The 17,474-nt window shown below is 49.5% G+C and overlaps 1 protein-coding gene across 2 annotated transcripts in view; it reads left to right on the top strand.

Annotated features, from left to right (window-relative positions):
* The first annotated feature begins 2,920 nt into the window (after nt 1–2,920).
* Nucleotides 2,921–17,474, top strand: part of LOC141154962 (cytochrome P450 2G1-like) — a 96,871-nt gene continuing 82,317 nt past the window's right edge. The window contains exons 1-2 of one of the 2 annotated variants that reach the window (XM_073641541.1): nt 2,921–3,182; nt 13,483–13,645. In XM_073641541.1, the coding sequence (XP_073497642.1) occupies nt 3,006–3,182; nt 13,483–13,645 (340 nt within the window). In that variant the 5' untranslated portion in view covers nt 2,921–3,005. The remainder of the gene's footprint in view (nt 3,183–13,482; nt 13,646–17,474) is intronic. The other variant, XM_073641540.1, reaches the window with a different exon arrangement.

Raw genomic sequence — 17,474 nt, 5'->3', positions numbered from 1 at the left:
TGGTGTTAACAAGGAATTATTTCTTGTTTCAAGATTCCTTTTATCTGCAAGTGAAGGGGACTGCTATAGGCTCCAATGTAACCCCCCAATGCAAATTGCTGTATGGCCATCTTCGAATCTCAAATCATATATCCCAGCATTTTTCAGGCCCATTCTATTACTTGGAAACATTACATCGATGATATATTTTGCATATGTGGGGATCCACAGGAGACTCTGGAGGAGTTCTTTCATCTTCTCAACACATCATGGCAGGGCCTCAGCTTTACTATGACTCACGATTCTCACCAGGTCAGTTTCCTAGACACACTGGTGATGAAGGATGATTCAGGCATATTGTCAGCTGACATTTTTAGAAAAGCCACGCATTGTAACGCCTTGTTACACTTCCCTAGTAACCATCCACCACCCATGAAATGGGCAATCCATAAGTCACAGTTCCAGCGAGTCAAACGTATCGTCACTAGCGAACCAATTCGCAACCAAAGGTTGAAAGAAATGACTCCGAAAATCATTGAAAGAGGATATCCTAGCGAAACCTTACAAACCCACAATGAGATTAGCTCGAGCCCCCTCCCTGACACACAAGATCGTATTCCTTTTGTACATACATTTTACCCATTCGCCTACATCCTTCATACGACGGTACGTAAACACTGGACCATCTTACAGACAGCATATCCAACCATAACCTCTTTCCAGAAACCCTTTTTACAATGCTTCAAAAGAGTACCCAATCTCAGGGACTCATTGGTCAGAGTCGATTTAAGCTCTACGCATCCCGGACCACATCAACGATTACTACAAAATCCCAAATACGGCACCTTCCCCTGTTTATAGTGTCGACAGTGTCACAATTTCCTCAAAGGTGATACCATATATCACCCATACACAGGGAAGAAATACCCCATAAAATATTGCTTTACATGTGACACTAACTGTATTGTCTATTTAATCAAATTCTCATGTGACCTCATTTATGTGAGGGAAATGACACAGTCGATCAAGGATAGAATATCTAAGCACAAGTCGAACATCAAATGCAAGAATTTACTTCTACCAATCGCCCAACACTTAATCTTGGCTGGCCACACCATTGGACAACTCAGATTTCAGGTAATCGAGCGGGTTTTACCACCATGCGGGGGGGTGGTGACAGAATAATCATACTGAAATGCAGAGAAGTGTTTCGAATATGCAAATTATAGTCCCTATCTCCCAAGGGACTGAACAAGGACTATGATCTTCACGCTTTTACATGAGATATATTGATTATCAATTTCCACATTTTCAGGATGTCTGTTGTTGCGTCAGCTGTATTCATGGGGTTTGATCCCTAATTGAGTTCACTTTACAGTAATATTTACAGGTTATAATCTGCTGTAATAATAACACAATATATTTCGTAATGGAAACTGATTATCATTGATAGGATATGATGTATCAGCCCTGTAATTGTAACACGGGCACTTTAGATGCAGCGAAACAGAAACACAGAGCAGCCAATATGGGGTTAATAAACAGGGGAAGTCTATAATAATAGGGTAAATCTCCACGCAGGGAGTATCAGGGGAAAATATGGGGGGAAAGACAAGAGAAAAGCAGGTAAAAGTCTATCACTGACAGTTCACAGTTTAACTGGATGTAGCCATGTCGAACCGGTTATAATCAACAGTTTTTTTCACTTAGCTGACTCTCGCTCCTCACAAGGCAGATGCATGCAGAGGCCGGTGTGAACAATGCTTTGTCTTCTTGCGGCAGCGGGCGGTCTCCGGTTTTACCCGCTGAGCCCCTAGTCCATGACACGGCACCTCACTTGCCCGGCTCCAACGACCCTGCGTCTCTTCTCTAGTCGGCTTGACTCCTCCGGTCCACTGCACTCGACTCATGCTCCTAGTCCTGGAGCCAGGATCCTGGACCCTCTCACGCTGCTCTGCTGAGTCGGATCTAGCTCCGCTTTCCCGCCCAAAACGTACTCGTCTCTTCCTCTCTCTAGTCACACCAGGAGTCTTTCTGTCACCTGACCTCCCAGCTCCCGCTCTCGACACACCCCCTGCTTCCCTGTCACATGACTCCTCTGCTTGCAGTCTGTCTTCCCCCTGCAACAAGAGGTACGGCCCCGGCAGTTCCGGATCCCTTGCTCTGAAAGCACTTACACCGCGGTCTTCCCCCTTACATAATCACAAGTTTATTGACTCATGTCTCCTTGCATTGCAGACTGCCCTTCATAGGATTACTCCTCTCTTTTGGGTCCTCTCCCCATCTTCCCACAACTATATCCGCATAGCACTATATCCTCCATAGGATAGAGCATCAAAGCTTGATTGGCCAGGGTCCTGCACCCGGCACCCCTGCCGATCAGCTGTTATCGGTGCCAGCAGCCACCGGCAGGAAGTGCTTACCTGCAGAGCTTGGCCGTCCATCTGTTGTGGCCGCCTCGGGGTACTGAACATCCTCCTCCCATTGAATTGAATAGGAGGCGGATGTGCAGTACCCCGCGGCGGCCACTACAAATGGATGGCCAAGCACCGCAGGTAAGCACTTCCGGCCGCCGCCGCCAACACCGATAACATCTGATTGATGGGGGTGCCGGTTGCAGGACCCTGGCTGAGAAAACATTGATGCCCTATCCATAGGGTAGTGGACAACCTCTTTAAGTGATTCCCATTTGTACAGCACAGGAATCTTTTCAACAAATTATTATGCCACTCCTCCGACATTCTTCTGTTTGTACATATTGAATTTTGAGCCCAGCTTGCTCCTTTTGTAGTGTTAGTAACACACTAAACATAGTGCATAATCATGATTTTCCTGACAAGCCATATTGACTCTACTGAAAGTGACTCCAAGCTGGTGCCACCCCATGAGCTTGTAGACAAAAATATTAGCACTATGAACACAGAATGTTTACGTGGCACTGATGTTTATACAGGGATCACTGATTAATATAAAACTGTACAGTAGATCTGGCAGAACATGCACAACTCACTTTGCTGTTAGAAACGATGGACCTTACCTGGTTTGTGTCCTTGCTCCTGGCTTTCATCATTTCATCTTTCATCTACTCTACATGGAATTCCATATACAGAGGACGCAACTTGCCTCCTGGTCCGACACCCTTGCCCATTTTTGGAAATGTCCTGCATGTTAAAAGAGGGGAAATCGTCAAATCCTTGATGGAGGTTAGTTTATTGGGATAGATCTGAAAATTTAATTTACAGTTTACATTGTTATTAGGGAAAAAGGACTTGTATCCATCAAGGAAACTTATGTTCATATATGTAGGATGTGCTCCGGATATACTGATAGGAATTTCTAAGGCAGTGTATTATATCATAAGAAAATCTTATATAAATGATGAGTAAAAAAAAAAATCAGTGTGCAATCTCTGCATAAATTGAATTGCGGAGCAGATTTTCAATCCACAGCAAAATTCACTACAAATGTCTATGTAATTTATGGAGATTTTGTTGCCCCTTTGTAACAGATTTTACAAGCATTTAGCCAGTTGTGTAGCAGAAAAACAATGGGGTTTAGTTATTATTATATTTGATACTTCAATTTGTTAGAGTAAAATATGACTTTTTTGTTCTTTTTCGGCACGTGGCAAATTTATTAAACAATTGCAACAAAGTTCTGTTGTGTTTTCCCTCATCTGAAATTTTCTATTTTGTTGGTTAAAGTGTTTTTGGGTGCTAGATGATTTTACACAAATTTCTAAGTTGCAACTTTTTTATAAAATCTGACAATCACTCAAGTAGATGGATGGCATAAAAACTGGAATAAATGTTCAAAACTGATTTGTTCTATTTAACAATTCACCAAACTTAAAAGTCATTGTGTGACATTTTGTAAGTTGGCACAAAACTCAGTGCTTCTGTTTCATCACTGCATTTCCACCAGTATGTTGGCGTGAACGCCTCTCAATGAGTAACCTTTGATTTGTGACAAATTCATTAAATGATTTACTCCTTTTTTCAAGTTGTACTTTGGGGTTTATTTAGGTTTCTGATTTTTACATCAATGTGCCTTTTCCAGGTGTTTTTTAAAGATTCATAAAATGTGACTTTTTTTAAAAAAAAAAACGCCCAAAATTTGGCAAAACTCTTCCAATCCTCCTCTGGAGTGATTGTATGTACACCAAATATTTTAGTGCATTTTTTGCATTGTATGAAATGTGTAACTTTTGCAGCTAAAAAGACAGAAAAAAGAGACAAATTTGGAATTCTAGCGTAAAATTTTTGTCATACTGAATAAAATGGCCTTAAAAATGGCACTAATAAAATGAGACCCCAAATGGGTATGGAGTGCAAAGTTTTTACTCCAAAAATATGAAATGAATCCATAAATCTTGAGGCCCCCCTCATTCCTCATCCCTGTAAGTATGCCCCCCTCATCCTTGTATGCATGGCACCCTTCATCCCTGTATGTATGGCCCCCTCATCATCCTAGTATGCTTGGCACCCCCTGATCCCCATCATGCTGCACAGAAAAAAAAATAAACAATCATGCTCACCTCCTCTCTCCTCCAGCGCTGTGTCCAGCTCTGTGCCGGAATAGTCACTGCTTCCCATGCCGGGGGAGCATTCTTCCTAATAGCGCGCACACTACTCAGTCCTGGCGTGGGGAGCAGTGACTATTACGGCACAGAGAGGAACACAGCGCTAGAGGAAAGGGGAGTTATGAAAGTTTATTTTTTTTCTGTGCAGCGTGACGGGGATCACGGGGTGCCAAGCATACCAGGATGAGGGGGACCATACATATAGGGATGAAGGGTGCCATACATACCGGGATGAGGGATGAGGGGGGCCATAGATGCTGGAATGAAGTGTGCCATACATGGCAGGAGCTGCGCTGCGGGCACACTGTGTCGGTTATTAAGGAAAATGAATAGTGAATATTCATTTTCTTTAGTAGCGGGCACAGTGTAGGCTGCAGCAGGCGGCTACTGCCTTCTGTGCCAGAACTACTAAGCTGCTGTCGCTTCCCCCACATCCCCCACCACCCACAGCCACAATATTTATGTACATCGGACTATAAGACACACCCCCCACTTTCCTCCAAAATTTTGGAGGAAAAAAGTGCGTCTTATAGTCCAAAAAATACAGTATATAGCGCCATTAATTCCACACTGCTTTACAGACATTATGGACACTGTCTACATTGGGGCGCACAATCTAGATTCCCTATCAGCATGTCTTTGGATATTCCACTGTGTATCTCCTTTCCTGTCATCTTACTTATGACCACAAACAACATCAAAAGCAAGCTGAACGTTCAGATAGTCATATTTCAGCTAATAGCAGCTCATTAAAGACAAATAAAAGTGCTATTGTAGCACCCTGAGGACTCGGCTGCTACAGGGGTATTGCACCTCAAACCAGAGGTGTGGTATTCCACTCCCGGGTAAGGATGGAGTGTGGGACTGAGCTCAGTAGGCTGCATGCACTACATACATCCCATTTCCGGGGGACAGAACTACGGTACTCCCACCAAGTAGATGTGCAGGTACGACAGCGTCTGTCCCTGGCTGGAGTGGGAGGGGGGGTGGAACATCCCAGTAGTGTAGGGGCAGATAGGGGAGGGGCTCTGGGCATAGAGATAGGAGCCCATTGGGTGCTGGTCACCTGGGCTCACACATAGAGGGAGTATATATGGTGGGCACCATCTAGAGATAAGGTCAGTCTGTCAGGAGTGTGCTGAGGAGGAGTTCAGCCAGGAGGGCTGACAGGGAGCTGTGGCTCCGGCTGGGCCCAGCTCCAGGGCCAGGCCTGAAGCAGAGAGGAAGAGGAAGAAAGGCCCAGAGGCATAAGACCGAGAGGGAACCCTGAGATCCCACGAGTGAGCTAAAAAGGGTGAAGGGTTGGCAGAAGAGGGCACCGGATCCCAAGCTGGCGGAGGCAAAAGTAACCCTTAACCAGGAACCGGAGGTCGTGGGCAAGCTTTGCCACGACCCTCACCACATCCACCAGGAAGGTACACCAAGAGTAGGGTCAGGAAAGCCAGAGAAGGTTTTACCATAGAAGGCCCAAGGGAACCGGACAAAGGTGGATCCCTGGTGGGGACGGCCAGGAAAAAGAGAGAGAGAGGGAAGCTCAGGACCATGCTCCGGAACTGCCTGGGGGTTGGCCGAGTCCAGCACCTGGTGGATGCAGCACGGCTCGGGTGGTCACTCAAGGCCAGAGTGACTGAAGGAACACCTGTGAGTAAAAACCCTGAAACTGCATCTCACGTCTCTGACTCTCCTTTCTGCACTATCACTACCCCCATCATCCGCACCAGCTGCCCTGAGGCCATACCCCTCCCGTTGGGGGTTATACCACCATCGCTGCACCCATACTACCGGCCTCAGCGGACTGTTCTGCAGCGGCGGCCTTGTGACCGCAAATCAACGGGTGGCGTAGTCGACACAGAAACAACATCTACCAAGACTGCCACACACTTAGTTTGACACCCTGGGCACGGACCGGGTTACCGCCACGAGACTACTACCCCCATCTGATCCGGCTCCGGGTAAGCCCCCGTGCGCGCGATGCCGCACGACACAGCAGGCCCAGGGGCGCGTCAGCTTTGGCGTAGTCGGCAGGATTACGTGCCCGCAACCGACGGGTACTGCGTGCCTGAAGAAAAGTTCACATTTACCGTAAAAAGGAGTCTCCCGCCAATTCCGGAGGGTCCCCGCCATTGGACGCCATCTCGGATCGTTTCCCGCCGTTTGCCCGTCATCTGCAGCCTTTTCCCGCCATCCACGGAGTTTCCCGCCATAAAGAGACGATTCCCGCCATCTGAGACGATTTCCCGCCCTGGCAGAGCGGACTCCATTATGGGCGTGCCAGAGGGTGGCAAGAGGCCACCTCCCATCGTGGGCCAGGTCCAGGAATGGCACCAAAAGCGGAGACCGCCCCCACCAGCAGAGACTGCAAAGATAGAAATGTCCATCAGTGTGAGAGGGCTGCCCCTGGAACTGACAATCACTAAGTTGCCCCGGGACCACCCTCAATGGGGGCGGATACAGAACAAAACCAAGAAGATGGGTGCGGCCTGGAGGAGTCTGGGGAGGTCGCACCCGGAGATGGAGGGAGAGTCAGGCAGCACTGACCCTGTGGTCAGGAGCCTGTTGCAAGCCACCACCCCACAAGACCTGGTGGAGATCTTGGCACAGCTCCCCCGAGACCGGGAGCGTGCACAGACCGCGCTGGAGGGCCTCGCACGGAGGATGGCCCAGGTGCAGCGAGAAACGCTGACTGAGTGGAGTACGGAGATGGCCCAGCAGGCTGGAACCCGCCAGCGGAGCACGCCACCCGAGACGAGGAGTCTGACCGCCTCTGAGGATGGTGCAGGAGGAATGAAGGCCGGAGACGACGCCGTGGAAGGAGCTGAAGAGACGGAGGCAGGTAAAGGGGACGTCACTACCCCAAGCCTAGAAACCGTGAGCCTGCCCCAGCTCCCCGTCGCAGAGCCCGAAATTCCCCCTACCGTGCCCGTCGCTGCACCGCCACCGCTCCAGACTAGGCCTCAAGCAGGAGCCGCGGCCACGCCCCCTGTGACGTCACGCGCCTCAACCCCGAGCGCGGCCAAGCAGGAGACGCCTCCGGCCTGGTCGCAGGGCCGAGTACCCCCGGGCGCCGCAGTTCCAACAGAGCCCTCTATCTCCACCAAGTCACTGGCCTGGTCGCAAGGTCGAGTGCCCCCGGGCGCCGCCGTCTCCACAGTGCCCTTTACCTTTAGAGTGCCACCGGCCTGGTCGCAAGGCCTGGTGAATCCGGGCGCCGTTACCACCATCGCGCCCTCAACCTCCACCGTGCTACCCTTGGGTGAAGACCTGTTCGCCCAGCACACTTGCCCGGATGGGCAGCCCTTTGAGTGGCCACCGGAGTACCTCCATCCCCGACTCCGGAAGGAAAGGCCTCTGTGTGAGCCCCTGATTCCGGCTCCGGCGCCCGCCAAGATCACCCCACTCCCGTTGGAGGAGGCGCAGTTCGAATGGGACCCCACCGGAGAAAACCTCATTGGGTTCACCCATGAGACTCGGGCGGCCGCAGCCCAGCGAGCAGAGTGCTGCCGGCAACAGCTGGAGGTCTTCGACCGGGAACGGCGAGAGAGGCGGGTCCGCGAGGAGCGGCTGCAAGTACAGAGTGCGGAACAGAAAAGCCGGACCAGACGAAACCCCCGTGCAGCCCATGGTCCCCGCGCCACCGGGACCGTAATCAAGTTTCAACTGCAGCACGGTTGGGGTTTTATCCGGGACCACAGAACCCCCGGCGATGTCTTTGTCACCCGCAGGGACGTCGAGAGCCATCTGCCGGAGGGACACAGAGGACGTGATCTTTACCTGGGTGATGAGGTCACCTTCACCCGGCATCAATGTGCCAAAGGTCCATATGCTCTCCATGTGCACAGATTGACTGAGGAGGAGCTGCGGTTTGAGGAAGGTCAAGAGGACCCGGACGGGTCTGAAGATTACCCTCAAGAAGGAGCAGGAGGATGCCGTTATTAAAGTACGGTACAGTGAAGCTGTAAATAGTTACCCGTAAGGGTACAAGAACTGTTACCAGTAAAGTATAGTCCCCGTAGGGACCAGCAAACTGTTACCCGTGTGTCCCTATCCCTAACCAGGCTGAGGACTGTGAGCAGCCATCCCTTATTCCCACTGGCCGAGGACTGAGAGCGGCCATACCCTTCTAAATAGTTGCGCTTCCTAAGGCGCCCCCTACCGGTTTTATAGGAGGATTACTGTTTTCCTCCCAGTGACTGTGGCACTTTACCTGGTCAGAAGTGCACAGTGGCCAGAAGCTCAAGAACATTTTATATAAAAGAGTTTTATATGAAAAAGTTTATATTGCTAGAATCTGATAATGTTTATAATGTTTTATATGTTGGTGTATGTTTTAAAAAGTTTGTATGTTTTGGTATGTTTTATTCTTTTACAGCCCGAGGACGTGCTGTGATTTACCAGGGGGGGAATGTAGCACCCTGAGGACTCGGCTGCTACAGGGGTATTGCACCTCAAACCAGAGGTGTGGTATTCCACTCCCGGGTAAGGATGGAGTGTGGGACTGAGCTCAGTAGGCTGCATGCACTACATACATCCCATTTCCGGGGGACAGAACTACGGTACTCCCACCAAGTAGATGTGCAGGTACGACAGTGTCTGTCCCTGGCTGGAGTGGGAGGGGGGGTGGAACATCCCAGTAGTGTAGGGGCAGATAGGGGAGGGGCTCTGGGCATAGAGATAGGAGCCCATTGGGTGCTGGTCACCTGGGCTCACACATAGAGGGAGTATATATGGTGGGCACCATCTAGAGATAGGGTCAGTCTGTCAGGAGAGTGCTGAGGAGGAGTTCAGCCAGGAGGGCTGACAGGGAGCTGTGGCTCCGGCTGGGCCCAGCTCCAGGGCCAGGCCTGAAGCAGAGAGGAAGAGGAAGAAAGGCCCAGAGGCATAAGACCGAGAGGGAACCCTGAGATCCCACGAGTGAGCTAAAAAGGGTGAAGGGTTGGCAGAAGAGGGCACCGGATCCCAAGCTGGTGGAGGCAAAAGTAACCCTTAACCAGGAACCGGAGGTCGTGGGCAAGCTTTGCCACGACCCTCACCACATCCACCAGGAAGGTACACCAAGAGTAGGGTCAGGAAAGCCAGAGAAGGTTTTACCATAGAAGGCCCAAGGGAACCGGACAAAGGTGGATCCCTGGTGGGGACGGCCAGGAGAAAGAGAGAGAGAGGGAAGCTCAGGGCCACGCTCCGGAACTGCCTGGGGGTTGGCCGAGTCCAGCACCTGGTGGATGCAGCACGGCTCGGGTGGTCACTCAAGGCCAGAGTGACTGAAGGAACACCTGTGAGTAAAAACCCTGAAACTGCATCTCACGTCTCTGACTCTCCTTTCTGCACTATCACTACCCCCATCATCCGCACCAGCTGCCCTGAGGCCATACCCCTCCCGTTGGGGGTTATACCACCATCGCTGCACCCATACTACCGGCCTCAGCGGACTGTTCTGCAGCGGCGGCCTTGTGACCGCAAATCAACGGGTGGCGTAGTCGACACAGAAACAACATCTACCAAGACTGCCACACACTTAGTTTGACACCCTGGGCACGGACCGGGTTACCGCCACGAGACTACTACCCCCATCTGATCCGGCTCCGGGTAAGCCCCCGTGCGCGCGATGCCGCACGACACAGCAGGCCCAGGGGCGCGTCACTATTCTACACACAGAAGGAGCTCACTGAAAGATTCGCTGTTAACTCATTCTACAACCAGCAGTAGACTGTGTCACACAAAGGCAAGAAAAGGCAAATTGTGCAAACATAGTAATGAAACCCAATTGCAAAACAAAAATCACCCCCAAATTTGTCTTTTTTTGACGTTATAAATACGTCTTTTATATTCATTTCATCATATGTTAAATATCACAATGTTATTTCCGTAAGTCAATTGCCCAAAACACAAGAAAATCACATTATTGCCCAGAGAACAGATAAAATCTGATTTCTTTTTCATTGAATATTTTGAATTGTTTTATATACAGTATGTTATATCAATATACACTTGACTAAGTGATGAAAAAGATATGACATATTTTTTTGCACTTGATATATTTTTATATTCATGTTTTTGTATACATACATACATACATACGGTTTTATTTATCTCATTGTGGGTGGGTAACAATTTTGTATTTTTCTAATGAATTTGATCTGACAGAATATATGTGTATATATTATATACTATATATATATATTCAGTGCTGGAATTTATTATTACTTGTCATAGATTTTGTCAGTTTTCCTCTTTTAAGTTGCTCCCTATCTATTCCTCCAAACTACCCTAAACACAGTATGATGACCCTACTGTATCCCCCCTCGATAAAGTATGGTATCCCAACTCAGTATGATGCCCCAACTATGACCTCCACAGCCCTCTATATGGTATAATGGTCTCCCACATAACTCTGCAAACCATATAATGGCCCGCATATAGCCCTGCAAACAACATAGTACAGCCCATATAGCCCTGCAAACAGTATAATGGCCCCCACATAGCCCTGCAAATAGCATAATAGGCTCCCATATAGCCTTGCAAACAGTATAATGGCCCACCACATAGCCCTGTAATTTGTTTAATGGCCCTCACATAGCTCTCCACATATATAAATCTCTCACATAGCCCTGCATATTGTAAAATGGCCCTCATATAGCCCTTCAAATATTATAATGGCCTCATACATAGCCCTCCAAATAGTATAATGACTCCAAACATAGCCCTTCTTATAGTATAATGGCCCCCAAGTAGCCTTCCATACAGTATAAAGGGCCCACATATCTTTCCATATAGTATAATAGACCCAACATAGCCCATCAAATATTATAATGGCCCCCACATAGCCCTCCATATAGTATAAATGCCCCATATAGCCTTACATACAGTATAATGGGTTCCACATTACCTTCCATATAACATAATTGTAACGGGTCTGGGAGGTGGAACGTCTGAGCAACTATACAAAGGGGCAGTCCTTGTAAGGAAGCGGGTGGCTCCCAGGGAAGGCGGGCAGGTAGTCACGGCAAGTGACAGGGACAGTCTCTGGATAGAAGGGCAGGAGGTCACGGCAAGTGACGGGGACAGTCTCTTGACAGGCGGGTGGTCACGGCAAGTGACAGCAGGGTAAGAGTCTCTAGACAGGCAAGTGGTCATGGCAAGTGACAGCAGGATAAGAGCCTCTAGACAGGCAGGTGGTCACGGCAAGTGACAGCAGGGAAAGAGTCTCTAGATAGGCTAGCAGGCAGGTAGCAGGTGAGCGCTCCCAGGTGAGCGGGCAAGAGTCTCTGGACAGGCAGGTGGTCACGGCAAGTGACGGCAGAGCCTCCAGATAGGCTAGGAGGCAGGTAGCAGGTGAGCGCTTCCAGGTGAGCGGGCAAGAGTCTCTGGACAGGCAGGTGGTCACGGCAAGTGACGGCAGAGCCTCCAGATAGGCTAGCAGGCAGGTAGCAGGTGAGCGCTCCCAGGTGAGCGGGCAAGAGACTCTGGACAGGCAGGTGGTCACTGCAAGTGACGGCAGAGCCTCCAGGTAGGCTAGCAGGCAGGTAGCAGGTGAGCGCTCCCAGGTGAGCGGGCAAGAGTCTCTGGACAGGCAGGTGGTCACGGCAAATGACGGCAGAGCCTCCAGGTAGGCTAGCAGGCAGGTAGCAGGTGAGCGCTCCCAGGTGAGTGGGTAGGAGTCTCTGGACAGGCAGGTGGTCACGGCAAGTGACGGTAGAGCCTCCAGGTAAGCTAGCAGGCAGGTAGCAGGTGAGCGCTCCCAGGTGAGCGGGCGGGCAGATCCATAGACAGACTGACAGGTGTTGGAAGGCAGACTGTCGGACCGCAGGAATGCAAGCAGATAGACAGGAATCAGGTAGGAATCAAGCAGAGATCTGGCAAGTAACTGGCAGGTATCTGGTAACGGGACCTGAGGGCTGAAGCAGAGTTGAAGGGCTTTGCAACAACATTGCTCGGGCACCTCCATTTTGGAGGAGGTGCCTTATATATGGTGAGGTCCTCCGGCCATTGGCCGGGGACTCCTTAGGACGGCGCGTGCGGCCCCTTTAAGAGAGGGGGAGTGCGCACGCGCGCGCCCTAAGCACAGAGGCCGGGAAGCAGCGCGCGCTGCCAGCAGAGCGGGAGGAAGCCGCCGGGCACGGAGCGGAGAGGTGAGGGGAACGGCGTCCCTGCCTAGCAGGAGGCAGGGAAAACCGACGCTACAATAATGCATCCCACATTGCTTTACACATAGTAAAATGCACCCCACATGGCCTTCCAAGTAATATAATGGGCCAATATTGCCTTCCACACAGTATACTGGGCCCACATTGCCTTTCACGTAGTATAATGCACCCTGAACCTCCCCAGGACAAAACTGGTTCTATATTTAATATGACTGTGATTGTTCAAAGATTTTAAAATAATTTTCATTAAAATTTCTACTTTTATTGAGATCTTTCCACACTGGATTTTCTTTGTTCCCGAGGCCATGCCCACAATGTACTCAATGAATAAAAAAAAATACTCACCTCTTGTCATTCCACCAATCTGCTGGTCTCCTCAGCGTGTGGTCTGTAGCGCCGCATATCTCAGCACAGCGGCCGTGAAATAGTGACGTCATTGCGCCTGCTGAGCTGAGACAGCAGACGCTAAGGAAGAATGTGGACCTCTTCCTCTTCCGTCATTGCTTTCAACTGCCGATACAGTTGAAAGTGTGAAACTGGGCGAAGGATGGGGCCAAGTCACCGCAGGCCCCTGGCCCCCTTGGCTCATGATTGGTCCCATAGTGGCCATGTGGTCTTCCATCATTGGCGGCATGAAACTGGCTGTGATAAGGAGCCATTATCATACTAGAGCAAGTACCCATATGGGGTTGCTGAAGAAAGACACACTGATACCAGGGATAACAGTATAATGTGTAGAAGATAGTTTAATATTTTCCATTGTTGTCTTTTCCTCTTCAGTTTGGAAAGAAATATGGCTCAATATACACGGTGTACTTTGGACATTATCCAGTAGTTGTCCTGTGTGGATACGACACTGTCAAAGAAGCCTTAATTGACCGAGCAGAGGAATTTGGTGGTCGCGGAAGGTTACCTACTATTGATCAATTTGTGAAAGGATATGGTATGTTTGCCAGTATTCTATACATTTCCATATTTTATCTGATATCAAAAAAGGAGTCCAGTGTTAGAACTGTGCCACTTAAAACAATGTCATAATCAAAAAACTCTGCATATAAATCTAAATTCAGAGTAAAGAAGAAATCCATAAATATTAAAAGTGTAATTTTTATTGATCAATATATTTAAAATTCAATAAATAAAAAATGAAAAATAGAAACAGAGTGCCCAGTAGGGGGACACCATCCTATCTCTGAATCATTGTCTTTATAAACACAATAATCAAGTATAACACAAAAGTCAAAGTGAAAACTTTCCTTAAATAACATTAATAGCTGACATCACAAACTCTATGTGAAACATCTACTGAGCAGGCAGCATCCTCCCAAAGTTATAACCTGCTAATAGGATATGACACATGTATAACCTAAAGTGAACTGTGTAATTGTCCTACATAAAGATTATATATATCATGTTCATATCATCCCGTATTGCAATAACATATAAAGGTGTTTGGGAGATAGTATGTAACTTGTAAGAGGTGGTGTTAGGCGCCGGGCACTTGCTGGATCAGAAATGGGTTCTGAGTCATCAGTGGATTCTGTGGTCTCCCATTCTGGTCCAGCCAGGGCTGATGCTGCACAGCATCACCATCAGTCCCTCTGCCTAGCCAATGCATGAGATGTACAAATAGTATTGCATGAATTTGTGCCTAGCAACATGAAGCACAGGTTGCGGAGAGAGACTAGGCTACTGCAGCCTAAGTCCGAGAGGCGCCGCACTGAGCATGCCCGTGACATGGCGGACCGTGATTGGTGGTTCAGGAACCAGCTGATCCGGTGACCTGGCACCGCCTGATTGCTCACAGGTGACTTCACCAATGGTGCGACAGTGGGGCAGGGTTTAGTCTTTAAAAGGCCCGCCCACAAACATGGCGGCGCGCTCAGATCATTGAGCATGATGCTGTGGTGTGGACGTCTGTGCTCCACGTGTAGATTCCGCTAGGCAGGTTAGCTCCATAGAGGCAGGCTAGTGAATGTAGGCAGGTAGCTTCGCCTTGCAGTCTGGCTCTGTCAGAGGGGGTCGCCTTACACCCTGAGCAGCCTGCGGTCTCCTGTGGACCACGTGGAGAAACACTCCTCTGTCCGATAGCCAGCCGACAGAGGGCACGTACCCGTCGGCGTGAGTCACACGCATCTTAGCGCCAATTCCTATTGCGTAGCGCCTGTATCGAAGACAGGGCTACTGCTGTTCCCTCGGTCGCACGTCTCCCTGTGGTTCTTGGAGATTGTGTGAACCGCTGAAACCCGCTCCGTGTGCATTAACACGGAGTAGATTATCAGTTAAGTAGGTGCTATCCTGGTCACTCTTCTCCCGTGCAGTTAACGGAGATAGAGCGAACTGCTATACCCGTTCCTGTGTGCAATAACACGGAAGGGTTTAACATTTAAGTTGGTTATTTTACTTTCCACCCGGGAAGTGTTCGGCAGCAGTTCTCCAGGCTGCATCGCGGACCCCGGGGTCGGTTGCGTTCCATTTTAATAAAGTTGTCTGCAACCGCCCCCTAACAGTATCTGAGCGCCAGGGTCTTGCCGAACATGGCCGACAATCAGCAGCTGCAGCGCTATATACAGCAACTGGAGACCAGACTTAGGTCTCTGGAACAAGCTGCCCCAGTTGCTGATACCACTGCAGTAGCTACCCAGGCGGCTTCTCTAGCAGCCAATAAGATTAACTCGGCTGCCACCACTGCAAGTGCTCCATTACCCTGCTTTGCCCTCCCGGAAAAATTTTCCGGGGACAGTAAATTCTGCAGGGGTTTTATTAATTTATGCTCCATACACTTGGAGATGATGGAGGCACGATTACCCTCTGAGATAGCCAAAGTGGGTTACGTCATCTCGTTGCTCTCCCACAGGGCTCTGGAGTGGGCTACTCCACTGTCGGAGCGGAATGATCCGGTCGTGGCTAATGCAGGTCTTTTCCTTAGGACCTTAAAAAGTGTTTTCCTGGGGCCTCAGGTCACGCAAGATATGGCTCTTAAGTTGCTTATGTTGACCCACCACTAGCCACTATGCCATTCAGTTCAGAACCTTTACGGCTGAACTGGATTGGCCTGAGCGGTCGCTAATCCCGGTGTTTTGTGGGGTCTGGCTGGGCATATTAAAGATCCTCTAGCTACCAGGGAGATTCCAACCTCTCTGGAAGAGTTAATCACTCTCGCTAACCGGATAGATCTGCGTCATGCAGAGCGCAAGTTAGAGCTGGAGGTTTCCAGACCTCGGTTTCGGTTGGCACCCTCTTTTTCTCGGCCTATCTCCAAACCCTCAGCTCCCGTTCCGGAGCCTGAGGCTATGGATATATCCCGGGCTATGTCTAAACCTCCCCGTTCCTGACCTGAACATCTCTTGGAGTACCCCATTAATAAGGTTTCCAAGCGGTCGGGAAACGAGGGAATCTAACCACCGTTGGAGGGGGTGTGTTAGATTCTGGGATTTCTTCCTCCAGGTTACTGTATGAGGTGACATTGTCCTTCGGAGACACCATGATTACTGCCAAGGCGTGGGTGTATTCTGGAGCTGATGGCAATTTCTTGTCATCTACAATTGCCTAGAGGCATGCTATTCCTCTGGAGTTACTGCCAAGGGCAATGAACATCAGGGTAGTCAACGGTTCTCTGCTGGACACACAAATCACTCACCAGCCAGCCCCCCTCACCATGTCGTTTCCTCAGGGTCACCGGGAGACTTTCTCCTTCCATATTATCCCCTTATATTAGATGAGGTACTATTGGGTCTGCCGTGGCTAGGTCGCCACTCTCCACACATTGACTGGAGTACAGGGAGAATTTCTTCCTGGGGTAAAAATTGTGTGCCCCAGTGTATGGCTACAGCAGCCCGAGGGGCAGTCTCAGAGCCTTCTCCCAACTTGTCCGTTCTGCCTGTGCAATATCGGAGCTTTGCAGATGTCTTTTCTAAAAAGGCTGCTGAGACTTTACCTCTCCACCGACCGTATGACTGTCCTATTGACCGGGTTCCTGGTGCTGAGCCTCCTCGCGGTAGGGTCTACCCTCTGTCTGTACCCGAAACCCAGGCCATGTCTGACTATATCAAAGAGAATCTGGCCCGGGGGTTTATCAGAAAATCGGTCTCTCCTGCGGGAGTGGGGTTTTTCTTCGTCCAGAAGAAAGGGGGTGATTTCCGTCCCTGCATCGATTACAGAGAACTAAATGCCATCACCATCAAAAATAAATACCCTCTGCCCCTTATCTCTGAGCTATTTAACAGGTTGCGAGGGGCTCATATTTTCACTAAGCTGGACTTGCGAGGGGCGTATAATCTGGTGCTTATCCGTGAAGGCGACGAGTGGAAATCAGCCTTTAACACTCATGATGGCCATTACGAGTATCTCGTCATGCCTTTCGGATTATGCAATGCCCCTGTGGTTTTTCAAGATTTTGTCAACGATATCTTTCGGGATTTGCTGCTATCTTCTGTGGTAGTCTATCTTGATGATATTCTTATTTTTTCCCCGGACCTCTCCACACACCGAGAGGATGTTCGCAGGGTTTTCGAGCGATTACGAGCAAATTCTTTGTACTGTAAGCTGGAGAAGTGTCAGTTTGAACGAGAGTCGTTACCATTCCTGGGCTATATCATATCCAGTAAGGGATTGGCTATGGATCCACTAAAGTTGGTGGCAGTACAGAACTGGCAGGAGCCCCATTCTCTTAAAGCGGTACAACGCTTCATGGGCTTTATTAACTACTACCGGCAGTTCATACCACATTTTTCCACCTTGGTGGCTCCTGTAGCCGCTCTAACCCGGAAGGG

Source organism: Phyllobates terribilis, unplaced genomic scaffold (genome assembly GCF_046119375.1).
Source record: "Phyllobates terribilis strain yellow unplaced genomic scaffold, ASM4611937v1 Scaffold_7__3_contigs__length_470593459, whole genome shotgun sequence".
NCBI lineage: Eukaryota > Metazoa > Chordata > Amphibia > Anura > Dendrobatidae > Phyllobates > Phyllobates terribilis.
This window is presented reverse-complemented; position numbering and strand designations above follow the sequence as displayed.